The 17,334-nt window shown below is 40.8% G+C and overlaps 2 protein-coding genes across 2 annotated transcripts in view; one reads left to right on the top strand and one right to left on the bottom strand.

Annotated features, from left to right (window-relative positions):
• The first annotated feature begins 309 nt into the window (after nt 1-309).
• Nucleotides 310-6,420, top strand: Or22c (Odorant receptor 22c). Its single transcript, XM_017242209.3, has 6 exons — nt 310-845; nt 1,023-1,213; nt 1,281-1,468; nt 5,118-5,219; nt 5,674-5,826; nt 5,902-6,420. The coding sequence occupies exons 1-6, from the start codon at nt 310-312 to the stop codon at nt 5,950-5,952; spliced, it is 1,221 nt and encodes a 406-aa protein (XP_017097698.2). The 3' UTR covers nt 5,953-6,420.
• Nucleotides 6,421-6,615: 195 nt separating this feature from the next.
• The window catches only part of dpr3 (defective proboscis extension response 3), a 50,223-nt gene continuing 39,504 nt past the window's right edge, over nt 6,616-17,334 (bottom strand). The window contains exons 2-7 of the mRNA XM_017242500.3: nt 15,132-15,580; nt 14,884-14,961; nt 13,800-13,932; nt 9,953-10,280; nt 9,769-9,866; nt 6,616-7,932 (exon numbers count right to left, since the gene is read on the bottom strand). Coding sequence (XP_017097989.2) covers nt 7,802-7,932; nt 9,769-9,866; nt 9,953-10,280; nt 13,800-13,932; nt 14,884-14,961; nt 15,132-15,580 — 1,217 coding nt within the window. The 3' untranslated portion in view covers nt 6,616-7,801. The remainder of the gene's footprint in view (nt 7,933-9,768; nt 9,867-9,952; nt 10,281-13,799; nt 13,933-14,883; nt 14,962-15,131; nt 15,581-17,334) is intronic.

The following is a 17,334-nucleotide window of genomic DNA, read 5'->3' on the forward strand; positions in this document are numbered from 1 at the left end:
AATGGGAATGCCAACAGAAACCGAGCTTCATAATTACAGGTGAGATGGCAGGAGCTCGCTGGATGGCCGCTGTGCCGTAAGGAAAGGATATTAAGCACAGAAGTGTGGGCGGTGGGCACAGACGTAAGTATGAAAACAATTAAAAACTTTTAACAAAGTCAAAGGCAGGACCTGCAATTATTTTCCGTAGTGGCTATAAAAAGCCGAGTTCCTTCCACTGCTCCTGACACTTGCCCGGAGCAGCAGCTGACCACTTGGCTGGGAGAGCAAATCATTTATCGATAGTATCCACTTGAGTTAACCGCCGGAATGATTGACAGGAGAAACATTGAGGCCGTGTCTGAGCCCGCCATTGCTGGTCATTTTTTTCGCATTCCCCGGCTATCCGGCCGTATTGTGGGGCTCTGGCCGCAGCCCAGTGGCCGAGGCCGTCCTTGGTACGCCCACCTCCTCTTCGTGTTCGCCTTCGTCGTGGTCTTGGTGGGGGCGGTGGGTGAGGTAAGCTACGGGTGCGTGCACCTGGACGACCTGGTGGTGGCCCTGGAGGCCTTCTGCCCCGGCACCACCAAGGCGGTGTGTGTGCTGAAGCTGTGGGTTTTCTTCCGGGCCAATCGTCAGTGGGCAGAGCTGGTGCGTCGGATGAAGGACATGCTCTGGGCGGCGCGCAGGCAGGAGAGTCAGCAGATGCTGGTGGAGCTGGCCACCACAGCTAGTGGACTTAGTCTTCTGCTGCTCAGCTCCGGCACGATGACAAACACTGCATTCAATGCCCAACCCCTGATCATGGGCTTCTATAGATGGATCTTTGATTTACCTGGTCAGATCGAACTGCCGTTTAATATAATGTAAGTAGGAGTCATTAATGGAATATTTATGATACTGGGCACCAATTACATTGGGTAATGATGCACGTATCGAATATTTTAAATTACATTTCACCGCCTCAAGACGTTCTAGGAATATTCATTATTTTCTGTTGCTGACTCTTTCTGTTTACTTATTGGCGTCTCTTTCATCGTTAGCGTGCCTTCCTTTGCCGTCAAGCCTCCTCTGTTTCCCCTCACCTATGTCCTGCTGACCGCTTCCGGAGCCTGCACAGTGTTTGCCTTCAGTTTCGTGGACGGCTTCTTTATCTGCTCCTGCATGTACATCTGCGGAGTATTCCGGCTGGTGCAGCATGACATTCGAAAGATATTTACGGATTTGCATGGCGGTGAGTTTCCTCCTGAGTGGTTGTGCATCTCCTCCCCACATTTCTTGACTCTTTGGCTTTCGGGCAGAATCCGTCGATGTTTTCACGGCGGCCATGAATGCGGAGGTGCGCCAAAAACTGGCCGCAGTTGTCGAGCGTCACAATGCGATTATCGATTTGTGTACGGACCTAACACGCCAGTTCACCGTTATCGTTTTAATGCATTTCCTGTCCGCCGCTTTCGTCCTGTGCTCGACCATCCTGGACATCATGTTGGTAAGTCCTTTTTGGCAGGGGCCCTCGCAAGAGGGGTTGGAATAAGTTGTAGCGAACGTGAGGCTCTTATTTTTAAAGATTATATCTCTGATTATTATCCTTTCTTTGTCATCTTTTTTATAAAATTTTTTTATATTATATCTCAGAGAACATAATTTCTGAATATGTTCTAGAAAAGTTCCCGATAAAACGAATCAAACACCATATGGCTAAAATATAGAGATTATTATTATATTGGCTATGAAGCTTATAACGAAAATGTTCTTTAAAATGTATAATATTTTACTAATGTGTTATATTTTTGAATTTGCATACCCCCTGAAAACAGAGCTATCTTCGTCCCTGATACCCCACTTTGGTTGCAATTCGATGGCCGTTTTATAAAGTTTCCCTGTTTGGTTTTTTTGGTGCTGCATGCCGTTTTTGCTTTGTTTGCTTGCTTTGTGGCTGCCACTGTGGTGGCTCCTGCTCTCCGGTCTCAGCTCTCCGGTGGCAATTTATAAGCGCATGAATTGTTACTGGCCCCGAAAAAAGTTTTTAATGCGACTTTCGCACGTTTTCCGGTGTCCCGGACACCGGAGACCCATAAGCCGTTTGCCGCTGCAACTGCCAAGTGCCGAAAATGTTCGAAACGGCTTCGGTTTCGGCAACGGCTTCTCGACTCTGGATTCCGGATTCTTGCCCCCAATGGGATAAATGCTGGCAACACTTTGCCCGCGCTATATATTTCTTTTGCTGAGTTTTGGTTGTATTTTTTTTATATTGCGGCTCAAAGTGTTGAGTAATCCATTCAAAAGTTGTTTATCGCTCGGGGGTCTAGAGGCCAGCGATCTATTTTCACTTTTCGAAGAAAACGTTAGGGCAATATCTCGGGATTGGGTACATTGAAGTTTAAGCACTTTTCTCTATAAAGCCTTACCACAAACCGAATGGTCTCAATGCGCCAAATTGTATGTTTTTTAATCAGCGCGTGTGGGCGTTCATTAATTCGATGAATTATTCCCGCTTGTCCTCAATATCCCCTGCGGGATTCTCATAGACTAGCTCTTTAGACAGGCGTAATAGATAAGATTTGAAGAAATCACCATAAATTAAACAAGTCTGCCAAGAAAAGGAATCAATGACTTAATCACAGAAAGTAACCGCCGTAAATCCTGATATCTTTCTATCTTAGGGAAGGGATCCCATCACGAAAAATATACAAAAAATCTGAAAAATATTTTGTCTCAGGATTTTGATGTAGAACGGTGAGAAATCGATCCACAAATCGTTTAAGGTACTCCGCTTGAGAATCAGAAGAGAATTGGAAAAGATATAGCCATCACTGTGGGCCATATAGGGAAAACCTCATTTTCAAGGGATCCCATCACAAAAATTGACAAAAAATCGGAAAAATATGTTGTCTCAGGATTTTGATGCAGATCGGTGGGAAATCGATCCAAAAATCGTTAAAGGTACTCCGCTTGAGAATCGGATGAGAATTGGGGAAGATATAGCCATCACCGTGGAACCTATACGGGGAAACCCCATTTTCAAGGGATCCCATCACAAAAATTGACAAAAAATCGGAAAAATATGTTGTCTCAGGATTTTGATGCAGATCGGTGGGAAATCGATCCAAAAATCGTTAAAGGTACTCCGCTTGAGAATCAGATGAGAATTGGGGAAGATATAGCCATCACCGTGGAACCTATACGGGAAAACCCCATTTTCAAGGGATCCCATCACAAAAATTGACAAAAAATCGGAAAAATATTTTGTCTCAGGATTTTGATGCAGATCGGTGGGAAATCGATCCAAAAATCGTTAAAGGTACTCCGCTTGAGAATCAGATGAGAATTGGGGAAGATATAGCCATCATCGTGGAACCTATACTGGAAAACCCCATTTTCATCACAAAAATGGACAAAAAATCTGAAAAATATTTGTCTTAGGATTTTGATGCAGAACGGTGGGAAATCGATCCACAAATCGTTTAAGGTACTCCGCTTGAGAATCAGAAGAGAATTGGAAAAGATATAGCCATCACTGTGGGCCATATAGGGAAAACCTCATTTTCAAGGGATCCCATCACAAAAATTGACAAAAAATCGGAAAAATATGTTGTCTCAGGATTTTGATGCAGATCGGTGGGAAATCGATCCAAAAATCGTTAAAGGTACTCCGCTTGAGAATCGGATGAGAATTGGGGAAGATATAGCCATCACCGTGGAACCTATAGGGGAAAACCCCATTTTCATCACAAAAATGGACAAAAAATCTGAAAAATATTTGTCTTAGGATTTTGATGCAGAACGGTGGGAAATCGATCCACAAATCGTTTAAGGTACTCCGCTTGAGAATCAGAAGAGAATTGGAAAAGATATAGCCATCACTGTGGGCCATATAGGGAAAACCTCATTTTCAAGGGATCCCATCACAAAAATTGACAAAAAATCGGAAAAATATGTTGTCTCAGGATTTTGATGCAGATCGGTGGGAAATCGATCCAAAAATCGTTAAAGGTACTCCGCTTGAGAATCGGATGAGAATTGGGGAAGATATAGCCATCACCGTGGAACCTATAGGGGAAAACCCCATTTTCATCACAAAAATGGACAAAAAATCTGAAAAATATTTGTCTTAGGATTTTGATGCAGAACGGTGGGAAATCGATCCACAAATCGTTTAAGGTACTCCGCTTGAGAATCAGAAGAGAATTGGAAAAGATATAGCCATCACTGTGGGCCATATAGGGAAAACCTCATTTTCAAGGGATCCCATCACAAAAATTGACAAAAAATCGGAAAAATATGTTGTCTCAGGATTTTGATGCAGATCGGTGGGAAATCGATCCAAAAATCGTTAAAGGTACTCCGCTTGAGAATCGGATGAGAATTGGGGAAGATATAGCCATCACCGTGGAACCTATACGGGAAAACCCCATTTTCAAGGGATCCCATCACAAAAATTGACAAAAAATCGGAAAAATATGTTGTCTCAGGATTTTGATGCAGATCGGTGGGAAATCGATCCACAAATCGTTTAAGGTACTCCGCTTGAGAATCAGATGAGAATTGGGGAAGATATAGCCATCACCGTGGAACCTATACTGGAAAACCCCATTTTCGAGGGATCCCATCATGAAAAATGGACAAAAAATCGGAAAAATATTTTGTCTCAGGATTTTGATGCAGATCGGTGGGAAATCGATCCAAAAATCGTTAAAGGTACTCCGCTTGAGAATCAGATGAGAATTGGGGAAGATATAGCCATCACCGTGGAACCTATACGGGAAAACCCCATTTTCAAGGGATCCCATCACAAAAATTGACAAAAAATCGGAAAAATATTTTGTCTCAGGATTTTGCAGATCGGTGGGAAATCGATCCAAAAATCGTTAAAGGTACTCCGCTTGAGAATCGGATGAGAATTGGGGAAGATATAGCCATCACTGTGGGCCATATAGGGGACTATATCCTATAACTGAACAATTGGAAACATTTGGTAGAATTACCAACTTTAGTATTTTTGAAGATAGATTTTTAAAATTTTTGTATTCTAATAAATTGGTTTTATAATAAAATTCTAATAGGGATCGGCCTACTAATCGCATGGGTATAGCAACTTTCCTTTCATGTTTTATTTATATCTCTGCTTATATCTAAAGAACACGTCGTCCCTGAGTGGCTTAACCTACATCTGCTATATCATCGCCGCCCTGACGCAGCTCTTCCTATACTGCTTTGGAGGTAATCACGTTAGTGAGAGTGTAAGTACCAATGTTATTACGGGTTTGGAATTTAAAGTATTTATTTCCTAATACATATTCTACATAACGAAAGTTTTATCATAAAACCAATTATATTAAAATGTGTTTTTCATAAATATCAAATAGATACTAATATTATATTTTGATTTTAATTTATACCATTCTTAATTCTTCTTTATTTTATCAGATCAGGGTATCTGGTTTATTCTTGCTACAAAATCTTTTCACCCATTTTCATTTACTGAATAAGTTTCCTTTTTTTTGCAATTCCGGTAATTTCAATTTGGCGCTAAACATTAAGCAGCCAGGCGGCCACATAAAAAATGATGTGCCTTACACAAATTGCACTTGTGATAAAATTTTAATTACACAACAAAGGGGCGGCAGATCCGATTCCATAACCACTTTTACTTTCATTTTGTCGTTGTGTTTGCTGTTGGACATTTTTTTCCAGAGCTCGGCTGTGGCGGACGTGCTGTACGACACTGAGTGGTACAAATGCGATGCGAGGACTAGAAAAATGATTTTAATGATATTGCGGCGCTCGCAACGGGCAAAAACAATTGCGGTGCCGTTTTTTACACCCTCTTTGCCAGCTTTCGGTTCGGTAATGGAAATGGATTGTATATCTAAAATATATGTGATAATAAATGTTTATGTTTTTGTTTCCACTTTTCCACAGATACTCAGCACAACCGGCTCATATATCACACTGCTGAAGACATTTCTGTAAGCCTACGCGGCGTATGATTGATATACCGAATCGGATTTGCCCATGTCCTGCTTGGTCCCTCGTCCTTGTCATTGTTTGTTTAAATTAAAACCTCCAACTGGAATGGACATTAAATTGCCTGTAAACGAATCAGCAACAAGTGGTGCCCATATCCCCGGCGTAATTGTTTCATTTAAATATTGCGATGATCTCTGTGTTCTGGATTCCAACTAATGAAAAACACTTGCGGCTATGGGGGCATTAATTGGGTCACTCCTCGGCGTGGGAGGATGGAGGGCTGTTCTGGTGGAGACAGTAATGGCGTTTTTATGGCGCCATCTTGAGGTCTCTGGTATAATAATATTTTTGTTTGGTTTAAGAGAGCAGCGGAAAATATCAATTATAATTTGCGAAGAAGATGCGGGAAATTTAAGTATTTAAGGCATGAAAAAATATTTGTATAAATAGTGTAAAGCAATCATAAATTGTAAATTATTTTCCGTATTTTCCTGCTTTTTGGATGCACTCGGGCGTAAGCAATTTCCGCCACTAATTGAGTTTTAGAACTCGACACGAAAACTGTTCACTTTGTTAGAAGTACTTACCGACATTCTGAAAAGTATTATACAACTTTTGCCACTATTACCATTTTTGGTCAGACCGCAAGAATGAAATTCAGTTGAGTTCATAGTTTCGATTTTGGTTTTATTATTTGAAAGAATTCCATTTCCATTGATTTATTCATTTTGCTTTGTCATCACATAAATTATCTAAAATCTTCTTACTGGCTTACGTGTAGTAAATTCATGCCTACCCATAGTAATACCTCGCTACACAAATTCATGGACAAAAACAGTGAAAACTTAGTCGAGCATGCTGGAATATGCAATTGATTTCATTTCATTTCGCAACTCACATTTCGCTTTTATTTGATTCGATTCAATTTTCCATATGCTCTGCCAGCACGGCGTGACTAAATTTCATTTTTGCCCATAAATAAATTCCATACAAGTTAGTATTTATAATTAAGTTGGGTTTTTCCGCTTTTAGTTGATCAGATGAGAGCTTTTTGGGTGTGTTATATATATATTACAATTTTTTGGGTTTTTTGGTAGTGGATTGCACAGAGAAAAAAGACAAGGAATATTAAGGGGGCGAAAATATTTAACTTATTGCATAATTTTCTCCCTGTGCTGTTTAAGATGTGTGTGTGTGATTGCATACTTATGTGTGTCAGTGTGCAGCTCTCATTTCGTTTTATATTATTCTGATTTACTTTTCCTTTTAATTTTTTTCACTTTTTTTTTTTTTGGTTAGCTTGGCTCTCTGTTAAGACAGCATGAAATGTTTATAAAGTCGATGCGTGTGGGGCGGCTCCTTTGTCAGAAGCCACAATAATGAAATAAAATAAACTACACACTGTTTTATATGTATATATACGTAAGTATCCAAATGGTATATATAGTATATATGTATATGTAGCTGTGCCGCATCCTTGTGGTATTTACAAAGAGTGTCATCCTTCTGCTTCTGTGTCCTTTTTCGTGTCCTTCCTCCGGCTCTTGCATTTTACATTTTACATTTGGCATTGCATTGCCCGGCTCAGTGTCTCATTTTGCACAATGAAATGTAAATATTAAAAAAGGGAAACAAACACTCGCCTTGCTCGCCTCGACTTGCCTCGCCGGCGAGCATGTTTGCCTTTAACATTTGCCTTCTATTTTCCACAGTTTTTTCCAGAGCTCTTCTAACACAGAAAACCATCTCTCATCGGGGCAGGAGGGCACCGAGAAAATGCCAAAGTCATGGAACATAATTTTCTGCTTCTGTGACAACTTTCGAGTTTCAGTTGCTAAACAGTCAATACCGCTCATAGCAGCAACTCCTCCAGCATTGGCGGTGTCAGGAGCATCAGTAGCATCAGCGACAGTAGGGCCGGTACCAGCTGGCGCGGATCCTGGGAAAACGCCCCGCTTTTCTGCATCGCAGCTGGATTCTCGTCTGCGGAAAATGGAAAGGACAAACAAACAACGAGCTATAATGAGCATGTGAATTCAAATTTGTCCCAGAATAGAATGGCGACCCTCTTACCCCCATTTAACTTGGGTAAATAACTTAATTTAATTGTGCACTACACAGTGAAAAAAATTACTTACATTTAAAGAGGATCTAAAGAATATTTTAAACAAAGAAATTAAAACCTATAAGTCATGAAAAGCTGCCATATATTTTTCAGTGTATCCCAGCCATTGACTTCTGGATGGAGTAATTTTTTTTTGGGGTTCTACTAGTAGGGTCGGTGTTATTCCCGACTAGATAAATGACATATGTGTGTCTGCGTATACGCAATATTTATGCGGCCTTTCTCGCCCGAGCAAATGTTATTCCCGGCGCATCATTTGTCAATGCTTTGTTTTGACTCCTCACAAAAAGACACCGTATCCTAGTACCCCGCCCAATACGCACTGATTTTTAAGGAGTCAGGGAGTAGAGGCTTTTGGGTTGTGTGTGATGAGTTATGTGTGGAATAGGCTCTGGAATTAAAGGGTATATGGAGAGTCATAGTTGATATAACAAACTAAAAATATAATTTAAAAAAATTTAAATTTTTCAAATGTGAACTTCTCTAAAAATACAGAAATTTAAAGCATTTATTTTATTTTTCACAGAGCATTTATCAAGTCGTATTACTCCCGACTAGACCAACACTTCAGTCTGATCATTTTTCTTAAAATTTTATTGCCTTTGATTTATTATCTGTATTTATGCAAGCAGTCACAGTCCCCATAGTGGCAGCAGCTCCGCCCTGCCACGCCTCCTAGATCCCTTGCCTTCACGCCCACCAACCAGTCCTGACAGTCGCGCGGCCTTTGTGCCACATGTGGGACATGATTAAGTGCCTTTTTGCAACTTACTTCTGACATTTAATCATATTTATTACGGTTTTACCATAAAAAGTAGGGAGTAAGGAGTAGTCAGCAGTCGTTGTCCTGCTGCTCCTTGCTGCTCTTTAAAATGCAAATTCCTTTACGTACAACAATTTCATTTGAATAAACAACTTAACAACTTAAGTGCTGGACATTTCGCTTAACATTTGATACTGCATTAAAACTAGGACTACTCCGAGGAGCAAAAGGACTTGGACTTCAATTTGCTGCGAATGTCCTGCCATAAAGAGCCATAAAAAACCAGTGGAAAATTGCCGGACAAAAGACGCGTCAAGTTTATGCCCCTCATTTCACAGCTTAAAATGTCTTAATTCCCGTCTAATTTATGTGTAAAATATGCAAAGCCAAGTCTGTGAGTTTTGCTTCCATCCGCCGCATTACTCATACGCCGCGTTGCCCCAAACGAAAGTTTGTGGGCGGAGGCAAAGAAGGCTCCTCGGCCCAAACAAACAAACAAACGCAAGCGAATGAATGATGGAACGAGAGTGTGGCGCAAGTTTTAGTTTTTAGGCCGTGTCTGTGAATGAATAGATCCCGGCTATATTGTATAGAATCATGCCATTTAAGGAGGAGTCTCCTCCGAAATTTTACTTGGCTTTTGGTAATTTAACTTCTTCTGGCGGGCTGCCAGGGTAACAGATAGGCTTATGCCGGAACTAAAGCACCTGAGCCGAAAGGCAGATAGAGGTTACACTTTAATATATATTTCTGCTTACTTAAAAAAGAAGATTAAATAAAATTTTAAATAAAATGGCTTTAATATTCAATCGTAAAAAATGTGTCTATTTTTTAAACTAAAAAAGTTTTAAAAATATCTAAAACGAAGAGTTTCTTACTCTAAAGCACTTCCATTTTTTTTAAGTGTTCTTGGACCATATCACGGACTCACCATTAATCACATGAACCAGGACACTGGCGCTGCTGGCCGTCGTTGGCTGACACGTGTAGTTGCCGGTGTCCGTGGTCTGGGCATTCGAGATGCGGAGCCTGCGGAGGATTATGGGAATGGGTAAGGCACTCGAAAACAACTCAATTAGGTCCTGCGGCCTTCCGGGACTGCGAGAATCACCCACCTGGACTTGAGGGTATCTCCAAGCTGCGATTCCATGGCAATGCGTGTGGCGAACTCCTTCTGCAAATCCACCTCGCTCATTATGTCATTGGGCGACACATCCTCGGGCACATCCGGCGAACGGTCCCTGCCCCTGGCGGGTAACACCGGCTCCGGCCCGTCGTCCGCATCAAAGGGGGTGATCATGTGTTCACCACGATACCAGTAAATCGGTCCAATATCCTTCACCGACGGCTGTTGCACCACACAATTCAGGATAATCGCACTGCCTGCCTTGAAATGCAAATCGTGCGGCCCACTGATAACAGCCTTGGCATCGGGGGAGATTTCTGAAAAAATACCCAAAAAAAAATATATATCCAAACCGGAACGAGAACAAAAATAAATTGAGGAAAAAAGGGAAAAACCCACAAATGAATTGAAAACATGTAGCCTAGGTAGGTTGGTAGGAGAGCAAAATCAATTTGGGGCAATCGCTCGTAAAACGAATTCGTTCTGCACACAGAAAAACTTTTAATCATAAAACTTTATGGAATAACTTTTCAATTGCACTAAATTTAAGTAAGCCCGTAAAATGGCAGTGAGGTGGAGATTTTCCATAAGGTCGCTACGAAAATCACACCAGACATTTGCATGTGTGTGGGTAAATAAACTGACACATACACCCAGACCCGTAGAATCCTGGGCACATGCAGATGGGAAGTCACACACGCGGTCGGAAAACTGGGTTAATAATAATATTTATTATGCATTGGACTCTGCAAATAATAATAATTAAAAAATATACCCAAAAAAACAGGAGACACGACTGGGCGAAATGAAATAAAAATGTTATGCTGTAACTGCTCCTGGACAGTGGTACTTTCCATAGTGATTTTCATGATATATTTTAATGTGGATAGTAATACGAATATGAGGGCAGTCCTTTAAAAATCTACTCTTAATGATAAATTCTAAATGATATCGAAATGATAAATTTCTTTAAGGGTTAGTAATAATTTATCCATTTCTAAACCATTCCAAAATACGAACATCTGTTATTTTTTAAGTCTTTTTTACTCATTTTGCCCCACTGTACCTTTGGGCCATGTGTGAAGCAGCTCATAAAAGTGCATATGATGATGATTACATGGATGGCAGGATGCTAAGGGAGAGACTGGGACGTCGGGCGAAGGGTTAAGCGTCTGAAAAGGATCTCGCTGACTAGCCATCTTTCTCTTTCGCACTCCCTACTGCCATCTCTTTCACTCTTTGTTTTTTTTTTGGCCTGTCTGTTTGTTTGCATCTGTGGCATATGTTGAATGGGTGAGTTAAAAAATCCCACTGCGCCATTAAGTGCGTATGTATTTGTATCTCCTTTCGGCCGCCCAAAGCCGCCCTTCCCGCCTCCACCCGGCAGGACCCAGGACCCTCCGCCATTCCCTGCCATTTTCGAGAGTGTTTGTGCAGTGTCACTGCGTTAAAGGCAATTAACACCCGACAGAGGGAGCGAAAGGGAGAGGACGAAACATATATATATAAAAAAAAGAGATGGGATGCTGCAGCAACAATTTTCCTTGCCCCACTATTTTTCATTTCATTTCAGATTTTCATTTTCCTTCATTTTTCAGCAGCTGTCGCTAAAGTTCTGCGTGCATTTTGTGTGGCCGCGCATGAAGTTTTTTAATTTAAATATTCCATGAAAATAAAATCCAATGCCTCTGCGCCAAAAACTAAAAAAAGTGAAGGGAAAACTACTAAACTTAAAATGTCTAAGGTCAAATGGTTGTAATTGCTATAAAAATGAAAAGAGAGCCAAGGCAATAAATGTTAGTTTTAAAAGCGCCCAGAAAAGTATGCTATAATCGCGAATTCAGAGAATTCTTCTTTAATGTTCTGCCAAATGGCAGAAACCCACTCATTTTTAATGTCAGTCTTTTCCTCAATTTTTCCAAAGGATTTAACAATCAATTGTGCCACAAATTGCTGTTGAAATATGGTAAGTATGTATATATAAACGCGGCTACGTTTCAAGAGTTATGCGTGCATAAATACAACCTTTTAAATTGTCATCTTAGGGCACTTATGCATATTTATTCCTGATATATCATGGCACCCATAGCCGCCCCGGGCAAAATTTATATCAGGCATAAATCTTTGAGCCAAAAAAAAAAAAATAATAAAAACCAACGAGGAAAACTGTGGAATGTTAAGGGAAAATAAAATCGTTTGGGTGGGGCGCATAAATTTACATAATGACATTAATTAAATGCAATGCAATGCAAGAAAAAAAAACAACAACGACGACGACGATGGCGATGGCGAGAGCAACGACACAGGATACAGGATACGGGAAGCGACAGGAGCGATGAGTTAAGCGCCTTGCGAAAGTCACTCATACGACACGTATGCCGATAATGTTATTAAGGACACAGCCAGTTTGCCAGCCGGCTGCCGCAGTGCTGTCACCAAGCCTGTCCACTCTCCTGTCCGGCCGGCTGTCCTCCTTGTCTCGAGTCCTTTCAGAAATTGTTTCATTAACGTAAATTAAAATGCATACGGCCGTGAAGAAAATGTAATCGGAAATTCGTTTGTAAGCGTCAGAGCAGGAAATCAGGAAACGCGAGGCGACAAGGACCCAGCCGATTCCCTGTCAGCCGTGGACAAAGAAAAATGCATCGCGTCCAACTGCATAATCGGAAACTTAAAAAGGCATTGCCGACTGATTTGCATAAGTGCCTGCCTGACAGCAGATGCCAACGAAAAGCCAGTCAACACTCCAGCTCATCTACATTTTTGCCTTTTTTTGCACCTTATCAGGCCTCCGATTTAAAGACAAAACAATTGCCATGTTAATAGCTATTCCTTAAATTCAAGTCTTCTTTAGGAAATCCATTTAAATCAATAAACAAATTGATTGTTTTTATAAACGAATTGGGGAGATGTGAGATTGACGGCAAACAAGTCTGCGAGTAAATGAAAATTATGGAGAAGAAAACATGACAGGCCTTTCATCCCTGGAAGCTTAAGAGACAAATTATAGACTCTTCTTGGGATAAAATTTCCCTATCCTTGTGAACACTTTCAGGACTCTAGAGAAAACCCGAGCATGTTAATCAGAAACCTCTCTATGAATCTTCTCCCATTGCAATCGGCAGTCACCTGCCAGCAAACTATTATGTCATTTTGTAATCAGGCCATCATCAATTAATCATTTCCGGAGGACTTCGTAGTCACTAATTCAGACAAAAGACATTGTTTTCGATGGCTGGCTGACAACAGGCAGCGGCAGGATAAAGGACGGCACAGTGTGAGCTAATTATATGCGGACACACACATTATGCATGGCTCATTAAAACGCTGAATACATTTCCAATCGGTTCGTTCCCGTAATCCCGACGGCCTGACATGCTAATTAACTCAGCGCCCTGGCGACATATAAGCTTCATCCTGGTCCTGATCCAGGTCCTTTGGCATGTCCTCTGCTTGGACCCGAGGCGAAAAAACAGAAGCGACAGCCCGCTCTTGCTTTTGCTTTCGCTTTTTATTTATTTATTTATTTATGGGCCGAAATGCGAAATTAAAAATGTATGCCTAGAGGCTGTCGAACCAAACCGAACAGAAACGAAAATGCATAAGAAAAGCGTGGCGAGTCCTTGACAGAACGGATGAAATAATCATAATTGCTGGCTCCTGGCGAGGTGCTTCTGATGAAAACTGAATTAACATTTTTAATAAACCCACGAGCGTCAGGTAAACATTGGGGCTAACGAAACCAAAAATGTATATATGAGTAAGTGAGATGAAATGATTTTGAAACCACAACAATTTGTTAAATATTATTAAGGATTTCACAGACTGATACTCACCGATGATGTTCAACTGAAATGCCATGGACATTTTGGGCTCCGTATTCACTTGACATTCGTAGATTCCAGTATCCTTGGCTTGTGGGGATTTCACATGCAAAGTCCATTCCCTAGAATCCTTCGATTCAGTTACCTGCCAGGACAGAATTTCAGTTTCAATTTACACGTTTTCTGTTTTTTTCTCTTTTTTATTTCAGTTTTTCAATTCATGTGTCCGTCGGTCTCTGTGGAATAATTATTCGCTTTTAAGGCTCCAATTTGCAATGCTGCAAATTTTATATTTTCGTTCAATTGTTTTTATTTTTTCATGGAAATTAAGCAATTATACAATTGAATGTTTGCCCGTTTGTTTGTTTGTTGGTCAATTGTTTGGTTGGTTGGTTGGCCGGTCGGATGATTCTTTGTTTGCCTGCAGGCCGGCCAAATGCAGTGCAAGTGGGCTAATGGAGATGAGAGCCTGACTGAGTGGATGTGGATTTGTCCTGAGTTATGAGCTGGATTAGCCATTGAAATATCGTTTATGCATGCATAATGAAAGTGGCCTTATGGCCATAATTCCCCCTGAGAGCCCTGAGAGTTAACTTTTACATGCCGTTGCGGTCCGTTGTGGAATTTTGTGGCCGATGTTTATCGGGATTTGTTTTGCTACACCAGCTAATCTGTGGCTGGATCTCGGGGATTTAGTTTGGTTTATTGGTATGGAATTCGCAGGTCATTGGCTCTTCGAGATGGCCTTTTAAAAAGCTCTCAATGTGCTTTGTTTGTAATCTAATTGGATTGGTTATCTAGAAAAGGTTTCTTGTGCATTTTATTTTAATTAAATTTGTATTTTGTATTTAGCATACATATCTCTTAATATTATTCCTCATGAAAATGCTTTCAGAACTAATCAGAATCAATTCAATCCACTCTGAGAAAGAGTCATTATCATTACCCCGAACTATGTTCGTGTTACCTAAAACTCATCTAGATTGAGGTCCTAATTTGACCTCCATCTCTTTCGGAAAGAGTATACTTACTCCCCTTTAGCCTAACCATCGCTTTCAATTAGTAAGCGAATACATGAGGGAAATACAGCACTCACCTGGAACCGCTTGTCGGTGGTGTAGGTGGCCGTTCCAACGGTCAGGATATGCAGATCACGTTTCCGTATCCAGGATACCTGTTGAAGAGCCGAAGCGGCAGAGAAATTTGATTAACGACTGCACATCCATATGATATACTCGATGTCCTTGGCACGCATCTTTATCACTTTTTCCCTGAGGCGGAAAGGACCCACCCTAGCGCTTCCTTTCTCTTACTCCCCTATCCCTTTTTACGCCTTGGACTCACCGATTTATCATGGAGGCTGTCCACGCGGCATTTAATTATGGCCTCCGTGTGGCCAGTGCGTCCGGTGATGTTGCGCGGCATGCCAAAGTCAAAAATTGGCAACGACTGCGCCGAGTCCGCGTTTGTGTCTGAGTTCGTTTCCGTGTCCTTTTCTCTCTCCCTCTCCCTCTTCCTTTCCATCTCCCTTATTCCCTCCTTTTCTTGATGGGCAAACAGATCCGAGCCAAAGGACGCGTCCAGGAAGGCTAAACTCTTGAAAGTGTGATTCGTGGCATCCGTTTGTGGTCCGTTCGCCACCGCAAAGGACAACGACGAGGACGATGACGATGACGATGACGGTGGCGATAGTGAGTCTGATTCTGATTCAGATGATGACAAAAATGTCGACAGGGTTGGCCCAACACTGGAGTCATCCGGTTGTCTGTTGGCAGCAGCCGCGACCAAAAGTCCTGCAAAGCACACAAAAGGAATAGGGTTAAAATCAAGGGTCTTTAAAGATTAAGAAATGGAATCTATAGATGAGCCTTAAAAATGCTCAACAAGACAGAATTTTTAAATTAAGAATCTTATCTCTTTAAAAAGAAACTCTAATATATCATTTTTAGGAAAAATAATGTTTGTAAACTTTAATTTTTTTGGGTGTAAGACGAAGTCTTGTGGCTGTTGTGGCTCCTTTTCCTTGCAGGCCAAATGAATTTATAACTCAGTCGGCAGCTTTTCCCCCCTCATGATTCCCTTTCCCCTCTGCCCAGCGTTCATCTGCCTGGGTCTTTTGATTTGATTTGTAACCACTTTGGCCACAACTTTTTACTCCCAGCCCCGGCTTGTAGCTCCTCCTCTTCGGCCAACCACAAAGTAACTTCAATTCAATTCACTTTCAGGCATCCTACCCGCCCGCCACGAAAACTGCCGCAATTTAAGCAAATAAATTCCGTTTTGGCTTAAAGCGACGGTCCGTCGACAATTTGCATTTAATTTATTAGCGCTTCGCATTTTTATCAGCCAGTGCATATGTGCACAAAAATATTTTGCATATCAATTCGAGTTTTCCATTTTCCGCGGCAACGGCAACAATTTAAGCGATTCCCAAACCCTAAAGCCCGATGTGACAAATTCAATTTGTGAGCTGCACAAATATAACAATAAAAAATAGATAAAACTAAAGAAAAATGGCGCAAAATAATGTGCAACAAGCTAAAAATAAAGTTAAATCGAAATATTAAGCATACGCCATGTTGTCTCGACGGCAACGACAGCAAATATTTGCGAATATGGCAACTAAAAAATAAAGCAGAGAAAGAAGAGAAAAAATTACTTTTAAATTCAAATCAACAGGGAATTTGATGTTGACGACAACTGGTCGGAAAGAAGGGGGCAGATCCTCTGAGGGGATGGCAGAAATAATGCGCAGCTGGCAGCAACAAAAATTGGGTATATTGTATTGAGTTTGGAGTTGGTTATAAAATTTGAATTGCAAGTTTACAGACGGGAAACTGAGGCATGAAATTCAAAGCTTTTATTAACAAAAATGTATTTATTTTTATCAAAAAACCAAATCATAAAAAATCAAAAGTCTAAAAAATATTTTTGCATTGTCCTTGTCTGCTAATTGGAATTTCTCATAAATTCCTCTATTTCCCTACCTATCAATTAAATCAATTTAATTTCCCATTGAAATATTTGTTTCCCGAGGATGTGAGAAGCCTATTCCTCATTTAATTGAAATAGTTGAACAGTTTTTAGATGTTAAGGAACATGTTTCTACATTTTTCTTTTATAAAAAAAAAGTCAAACATCAAAGTTTTCTCCGAAATCTAGAATACCTTTCCTGGAATAAGTTGGATATTATTCTGTTTTATTTACCCACATTTCTATAAATTTTCTAAAAGCCCATTTTCTTTACCCAAAGCATCCGGCTTTAATCCTGTGCCTATTTTCACATAATTTTCAGTCAATTCTTGGGATTATCCGGCCCGCTCCCTTCCAGGGTATCCCGGGCCGTCGAACCCTTGTTTTATGCGAATTCTCGAATGGAGAGCTCTGGCAAACAAACTTTTTTATTTTGTTGCGACCTACTTAAAGTACCATTCCCTACCAGTACCATTCCCTTCCAAAAAAATCCAAGCCCACAGTCCCCCATAGATGTGCTTCTGACTGTGAGTCCTCGTCTGGGTTCACCACATGAGGTCATGGAAAATGTTTT

The sequence above is a fragment of the Drosophila bipectinata genome, chromosome 2L (genome assembly GCF_030179905.1).
Source record: "Drosophila bipectinata strain 14024-0381.07 chromosome 2L, DbipHiC1v2, whole genome shotgun sequence".
Taxonomy (NCBI): Eukaryota; Metazoa; Arthropoda; class Insecta; order Diptera; family Drosophilidae; genus Drosophila; species Drosophila bipectinata.

Coding starts and splice junctions, on each gene's coding strand:
- Or22c (XM_017242209.3), top strand. CDS start 310: ATGATTGACAGGAGAAACATTGAGGCCGTGTCTGAGCCCGCCATTGCT. Junction 1,469..5,117: donor CCATCCTGGACATCATGTTG/GTAAGTCCTTTT, acceptor TTATATCTAAAG/AACACGTCGTCCCTGAGTGG. Junction 5,220..5,673: donor GTAATCACGTTAGTGAGAGT/GTAAGTACCAAT, acceptor ATTTTTTTCCAG/AGCTCGGCTGTGGCGGACGT.